We start from the raw sequence: 7727 nt of genomic DNA on the forward strand, positions 1-7727 counted from the left end.
TAAATAAATAAATGTTTTATAAATTATTTGTTACAGCGGTAAAAAACATTCAAAACTTATTGGACAACAAAATCTGGTTTAAGGCACGTGCAAATGGGGACAAGTTGGTGTGCACTTAACAGTAAAAATTTAATCATCAAATATAGCCAACATTCCGTCAATTAACTCTAAAATTTATAGTCAACTTAACGGAGGAAAGCTCCTTCTGGCACGCAAGGAGTTGAGATATACACACAAAGTATACACCAGAATAATTTAATAATAAATAATACAAAGGCTGCAGATCAATTTGATCTCTATTTGTATACACCCATCGCCTCAGATTTTCGTTCAGTTGCTGATTTGGAAGACAGTTTGGATAAACTTAGCCAGCTGTTTCGTAGTTTTGACACTAATTTGGTTGTTTAAATCCCCACAAATTTTGATTTCTGTGCAGAGGCAAAATTTAGAGTTGGGTATTTGATTTCTGAGCAGATTTCTGCCATTTGGCAATACAAACAGACATTCGTGGTTCACAGTGAAGGTTTCCATTAAATTGAAGCTTGTCTGTAAGTGATAATTCAGGGGAGGATATGGATTACAGTGATGAAGCGGAGAATGGAATGGATGGAAAGCGGCCTCTTTTGGTGCCCGAGAGAGGGAGTTCGCGGCCTCTTTTATTGCCTGAGAGAGGCATGTCCAGTTACAGGGGATCTGAGATGTTCAGAGGGAGTACTGCCACTGCTATCTTCTGTACAATGGTTGTAGCCTTGGGGCCTGTGCAGTTTGGATATACAGTAAGTTTTCCTTTTGGTATGCCTTACTGGCAGTTTTCATATGCAGTGCAATGAATTATCTTGGATTTTCATTGCCCAAATAGGCTTATTGCCGCATTGATTTGTTTTGGGTACCCTGTGTACGAAATCCATAACTTTACTGCAGCATCAATGAATCTGATTGAAATGTTGCTTTTCTATTTTTTATCGGACAACTTTTTTAATTATATGCATATACTGTAAGAATCTATGCCCAACTGGGTTGATTGTTCAATCTGGAACTGTATTGCCCAGATTGACTGACTGGATTATTTGGTCCCCAGATTGATGTAGATAAGAGAGGGTGAAAAAGACAAAGGTCGAAACAGAGCATCTTTTTAACTTTATAATGATGATATCAGTATTGCAGTCACCAACAAGTTTATAAAATCTTAAATCAAGACCCTCGAATCAGGCTTGGTGAACTCAACAGTAACACCCTTACAGACATCTCTTATAGGTGTTGCAGATGCCAGACAAACATGCCCTAAAGACCTTGATCACAAACAAGTACATGAAATTTCGCATCAAGGCAATCAAACAGAGGCTAATGAATCTGTATTAGGACTAAACATCTTATGATATTTGCCTGAACGCGGATGGTCGTGATGTCCAAACCGATTGTTTCATCATTTTTTATCAATATATAAGGTGAATTGAAAACAATCTCCATGTGAGCTTCTTCAAGGGATTTCATACGTTGAACTGATTACCATAAGAATCTACTACTAGCCTCACCTTTTTAGCGTACGCACATATATATGTGAGTCCACAGGAGATCCTTCAAATTCTTAGGGATGGGAAAAAGAAAAGCTGTGAAAATAAATATTTACATTAAGATCTGTTGTAGGTTAGCTGCCATTTACCTCAAGGCTGTGCTAGAATCACCGTGACTCTTCTTAGTGTCTTTTTTCCAATGTTCAAATACATCCTTGATATAACTGCCACTTCCTTAGATAGCAAACTTAGTAACCTGTATAAGCTGTTCAGATTTTCATGAGTAGTAAGTCCTTCTGCCGTAATGTAGCATCACATAGGCATTTTTCTCTGTTTTTATTTTTCCATCTTCCTGTTTCTATTGCTACCATGATGAGAAATGAGTCTGTATTTGCTAATTATGTGTCTCTTTTATATTCAGATTTCCTCATCGAGGTAATTTTGTTCTGTTTAGGCGAATAAATATAAGATTTAGAAGGTTATTCTTCTCACTATATCCTTAGTTCCATAGCTACTCTTTTTAGTTCTTTTGACATAGGCCTAGATACTGATGGGTGTTTCCTGGAGCGTTCGTGTGCACAGACGCATACACATATGTGTGTGTGTCTCTAGTTTCCAAGCCTTTATGTTTTGTTGCCTTAGATTTATTACATTTATAAATTTTCAATGGACTAGCTGTCATTGTTCTTGTAGGCATGCACGCAGTTTTCATGTTTACTTGTATTAGTCCTTTTAGATACTAATGATGTTGCCTTGCTTCAGAATGGATATTCATCACCTGCTCAAGATAAAATCACAAGTGATCTTAGCCTCACAGTCTCCCAGGTTTTGTATCTTGATTCCGATTTCTAGCATACTATTAAATCTTTTCTCTATTTGGGACATAGTATCGTTTGGGTGAATATGAACTTATGTGTATAGCTTGCTCTCATACTTAATTAACTGCAGTACTCTTTATTCGGTTCTCTATCCAATGTTGGTGCGATGGTTGGAGCCATAGTAAGTGGGCAAATTGCTGATTACATTGGACGGAAAGGGGTGAGTGTTTCTGACATCTTATGTCTCTATCAGTGATGCTCTAAATTTATATTGCTGCAATAATTTATTGACTAAAACTCATCAATTCTTTAAGTAATTTCATATTGTGAAGTAGAGTCTCTTTACAAAGCTTGGGTCTTGCTGTTCTATACAGGCACTAATAGTAGCAGCCATCCCAAATATTGCAGGATGGCTCACCATTGCTTTTGCAAATGTAAGTTATCTCCATTAAAATCTGTATGGAACTTAAATTGGCCAGGTTGAAAATGAAAAGTTGTAAATATATTGACAATATATGTTTGTGAAGGCAGAATTTGAAATGATTTTGGAAGAAGGTAGCTTTAAACAGCAACTGCAAGCATAAATTTCATTCACTCTTGTTCCTTTTTACTTGTATGCAGAATGCTGCATTGTTGTATGTGGGTAGATTATTGACAGGCTTTGGTGTGGGAGTGATATCATTCACAGTAAGCTTATCAACTTATCTACACACCTATACTTTTTATGAAAGGTTTGTCATGGCAGGTAATCTATTTATGTTATCATGAATCTGATTCTCTCCATACACCATGGTAAATTCAGGTACCTGTATATATTGCTGAAACAGCTCCAAAGCAATTGCGGGGTTCTCTTGGTGCTGTAAATCAGGTAAGCTTCTTCCATCACTTGATTTTCCCTTAAAATTATTATCTCAACATGGTTTTCAGAGGAGAAATACATGCCAGTGATATATTTGATGGCCAGAGATTTAGGCAGTCTTAGCAATAACCTAAAATTGGCTGAAGAATCCTTCCTATGAAACAGCTTTCTGTTACAATTGGCATAATGCTGGCATATCTCTTTGGACTTTTTGTACCATGGAGACCTCTGGCAATTATAGGTATGTAATCAGCGAAGAAAATCTTACTTTAAGTGGTTGAAGTTCATGGTGGTCTCCGAAGAAATTGTGATCTGACAGTTTTGAACGGTGATGCAGGTGTAACTCCTTGTGCCCTTCTGATTCTTGGGCTATTCTTTATCCCAGAATCACCAAGATGGCTGGTGAGCAATCAAGAAGTTAAAGACTAACAATCAGTGGTTTAAGTCTTAAACCTAAAATACTTGGTTAGACTTACATATGCAACATTTTGTATTTTATTATCTTATTGAACATATGTTCATGTGGGGAACAGGCTAAGACAGGCATGAATGCAGCTTTTGAAGGTGCATTACAGACTCTTCGTGGGTATGAAACTGATGTAACAGTTGAAGAAGCTGAAATTAAGGTAATGTTCTGATACGGATACAAGGCTTTTAAAGCTTTTTGTTCCATATACATCTTTCTTCACTTTGTCTATCTGTTTTCCAAACAGAGAGTTCTTTTCATTCCATTACTTTTAGAGCTCCTACAGCGTTTTAAATCATTCAACTCTACTGTTAGTGCTAAATATTCCCTCTGTTTCTTCCTTATCCATTTGTTTTTAAGTCTGATTAATCATTGATATTGTTAGTAGACTAATTATTTGTAAAAGCCTTCTGTGGTCTTTGGCTGAGTTCCATTACTCTGTCTTTGTAAAATTTAAATCACAGTAAGGGAACAGCAATTCCTTTTTCAAAATGCACTATGCTTGTAACTAATGCAGAGTCTTGCCACATTATAGAGTGCAGTGGAGTTGGACAATCAGGAAAGTCAAATCGGTTTGTCTGAACTCCGTGAGATGCGATATTTATACCCTCTGGTTGTAAGTTTTATGCCATGCCTTTGGCAATCGAAATCCAATCTACAGCACTATGCTTTTCTCTTTTTAAAACAATGCATCTTTATGGCCTACAACTTCTAGGAAAATGAATTTATGATTCTTGATTTTTTTCAACCATTTCAAGCAATATTTTATTGCAGATAGGAATTGGGTTGCTGCTATTGCAGCAATTGAGTGGAGTTAATGGTATTATGTTCTACAGTACCTCCATTTTCAAATCTGCAGGTATGTCCTTTCTATATATCTAGCATACTTTTCTTTAAAAGTTCAATCAGGAGCATGGATTTTTTATTTTTATCTATTTAGGTATGATGTATAAGAAATAAAAATTACTGTCTAAAATTTATCAATTGGATAGTTTAAATAAAATTTCCAAACATTTCCGTAAACAAAATGAAAATATTATCAGGATTATAAACTGGTTAAGATCAGCAAAATTTTCCATATAATATATAAAAGTGTTTAAACATTGCAAAAATGTTTAACTTTTTAATCACAATTCGCTAGGTGGAATTTCAAGAGAATGTTAATTGAGTGAAGTAGAGAATTCTAATTGACTGAAGTTTTGTAATCACAGAATGATCTTGCATACTATTGATTTTGAGTGCATTTTAAAAGTTCAATATAATTGATTAGCTCCTCTGGTTTGACAAATTGTGATAAAGATTGTAGCTTTATGAGATTTCTATTATATGTTAGATGATATGAAGCATGAAACAAAAATATGTGATTCAACATTGTGCACAGATTTGAACTTGATTTCCTTTATCTCACAGGAATTTCATCTGGCAATGTTGCAACCCTTGGACTTGGTGCCATCCAGGTCTCTGACTTGCTTACTGAAGTTTTAAGTTTCATACCTTTAGTTTGAAATTTTCTATCAGTTTAATTATTAGTGCGAAGCCTTTGAGTTCTATAGTGTTTTCTCTTCCCATTTTGCAGGTCATCATGACTGCTGTAACTACATGGTTGATGGACAAAGCTGGTCGGCGTGTCCTCCTCATGGTAAGTAACTATAACATGCCCAGATGCTGCAGCTAATAACAGGTCTGTGTAGTAAAAATAAGATTCAATCATTACAATTCACACAGTTATTTTTCTTTTAACAGATATCATCTGCTGGAATGACTTTCTGCATTTTCCTTGTGGGTCTTGCATTTTTCTTGAAGGTAATATCCTGATGTCATCTGCCATGTATAGTTCTTGAAGAATTGTTTAGCTGTCTAAAGGGAAAATGGAGAAAGTGTCAAAACTAATATCTGAAGGGTTCCTTGAAGCTAAAATTGTTCCTTATTTTTATAAATTGCAGAGCCATGTGTCGGGAGATTCTTATCAAACATTTTTCAGTGTTTTGGCCTTATTTGGTCTGTTGGTAAGAGATTGATTTTATAGAAGCTTCTAAGACTAATATCAACTGAAACCTCACAGAGATTGGGGAGGCAATAATAGAAAGCTTGCACCAGTACTTTAATATAAATAATTAAGCCAGAATGCTAATCTAGTAGGTATTCCTGGTTTAATGGACAAATAGAAATTTAAGACTCCAAAATCCTTCCAAGTTCAAATGAATTGACTAAAAGTTTTTATTTCATTACAGTTCTACATAATTTCCTTCTCTCTTGGTATAGGAGCCATCCCATGGGTTCTCATGTCAGAGGTAAATATACATCCTCTGATTCAAGCTAAAGATTGGTGAAATTATCTCATGGTTTTATTGCATTAAGCTATTCTTTTAGGTATCAGGAATCTGTGCTACTTCATGAATCTTGCAACTGATCTTCTGCCTTCTCCTAATGCAGATACTTCCTCCTAATGTAAAAGGTGTTGGTGGTAGTGTTGCGACTTTGGCAAACTGGTTGTCATCTTTTGCAGTGACCATGACAATCAATCTGCTTCTACTATGGAGTGCTGCAGGTAGCTTTTCAACTTTAAGACCAATTTTGGGGTCTGCGAGATTTTATTTGTGTCTCAGGGAACTTTTGTTGATTTGTTTGGGATTTCATGATTAGCTTATTGGTTAGAACTTTGGAGCCAAACTCAGTAACTTCAAGGAAGTTCTTCCATGATTATTAATGATTGCTGGATCTTCCTGCCTTTATAAAATAGGAATATATGTTTTGAACCTATTGTTCTTAAGAATATGGTTTTCAAGATTTGTATAAAAATGATGATGTTTGTGATTTTCATGTGCATGTTGAGCTAGTATGTAAGGATGAATTTGTCCAATCTCAAAAGGGATGCTCTATTAAAGTTGTGAATTTAGAAATTGACCGTGACTTTTTTAATACAATGCAACTAAAAGGTATTTCTGTATCTTTGAACAGGGACTTTTTGGATTTATGCTGGTGTGTGTCTTTTTACTCTGATATTTGTGGCATTGTGGGTACCTGAAACTAAAGGCCAAGGTCTAGAAGAAATCCAATCATCATTCCGAGAATCTTTCCGAGAATGAAATTGATCTGGTTAGTGGTTACCATTCTTTTAAGATCTTATTGCTGAAGGAGTTGTATTCTATAATCATCTCTTACTGTCAGCTGCTTCAAAGAGAGCTATTGGAAGGTTTAGCACATTCAAAAGGTTTCTTTGAGGCCAATTTTGTTTTTGAAGATGCACATATAAGTCAAATGCTAATGCAAAATAGCATGATTAAGAAGGTGATTATCCGATCACTTTTCTTCAGCAACGGGCCTGTTTTATGTGGTGAAAGGTATTTATTATAGCACATATCAAATCTTTGCATCCTCTGGAGCTTCCGTGCAAGGATTTGCATGTAGATTGTAGAAACGATTTAAATTCATCAATTGTGTTGTCAATAAGAGTTCCATACTGCACGGAGAAAATGAGTTCAAGATTGTATGTACCACTCCACCGTTGGTAAAAATTTGTCTCAAAATGTTTTAGTTTTAATTTTTCTCATGTGTAAGCATTATTAATTCATGATATTTATGATTGTATATTACTTTTTTGTAGCAATTCATAATAGTGGAGTGAAATTTTATAATCGTAATGAGGTGTAGAAAGAAATTGGTAGCTTTCATAGATTTCTTCTTTATGCACAATTTTTGTACCAATTTTTTCTCTTAAATCTATAAACTGTGTAAGATTAAGCTTTAATAAGTCTGTATTAATATGGAAAGACATCATGATGTTTTGTTGTCTTTCCTGTATCTCATAAATTATTACCTTGATCTAGAAGTGTTGTTGGCTTTCTTACATCTAAGAAATTATTGCTTTAATGTATAAGTTTTGCAAATTAATTATCTTATATAATGGCAAACTTGGACGGTCTGCCTGAATGTACACTGTAAGTCTGAATTAAGTTAGTTCAAAGTTTTGGGCCGATTGATTATATAGGGTCATTAACACAATTGTCCGAAATTCATATGTTTAATCTACATTTATGGTTCAATAAGAACATGGTGACGATGACTTAAGAGGC

At 35.0% G+C, this 7727-nt stretch overlaps 1 protein-coding gene across 1 annotated transcript; it reads left to right on the forward strand.

Annotated features, from left to right (window-relative positions):
- Positions 1-206: 206 nt before the first annotated feature.
- On the forward strand, positions 207-7247 carry LOC131028095 (sugar transporter ERD6-like 6). Its single transcript, XM_057958323.2, has 18 exons — positions 207-776; positions 2274-2336; positions 2460-2549; positions 2704-2763; positions 2951-3016; positions 3132-3197; positions 3354-3429; positions 3526-3590; positions 3722-3814; positions 4190-4270; positions 4429-4513; positions 5065-5111; positions 5231-5293; positions 5398-5457; positions 5598-5660; positions 5886-5945; positions 6088-6202; positions 6613-7247. Exons 1-18 carry the CDS (start codon positions 573-575, stop codon positions 6738-6740), a joined length of 1485 nt encoding a protein of 494 aa, XP_057814306.1. The 5' UTR covers positions 207-572; the 3' UTR covers positions 6741-7247.
- The last annotated feature ends 480 nt before the right edge of the window (positions 7248-7727 follow it).

Source organism: Cryptomeria japonica, chromosome 4 (assembly GCF_030272615.1).
Source record: "Cryptomeria japonica chromosome 4, Sugi_1.0, whole genome shotgun sequence".
Lineage (NCBI taxonomy): Eukaryota > Viridiplantae > Streptophyta > Pinopsida > Cupressales > Cupressaceae > Cryptomeria > Cryptomeria japonica.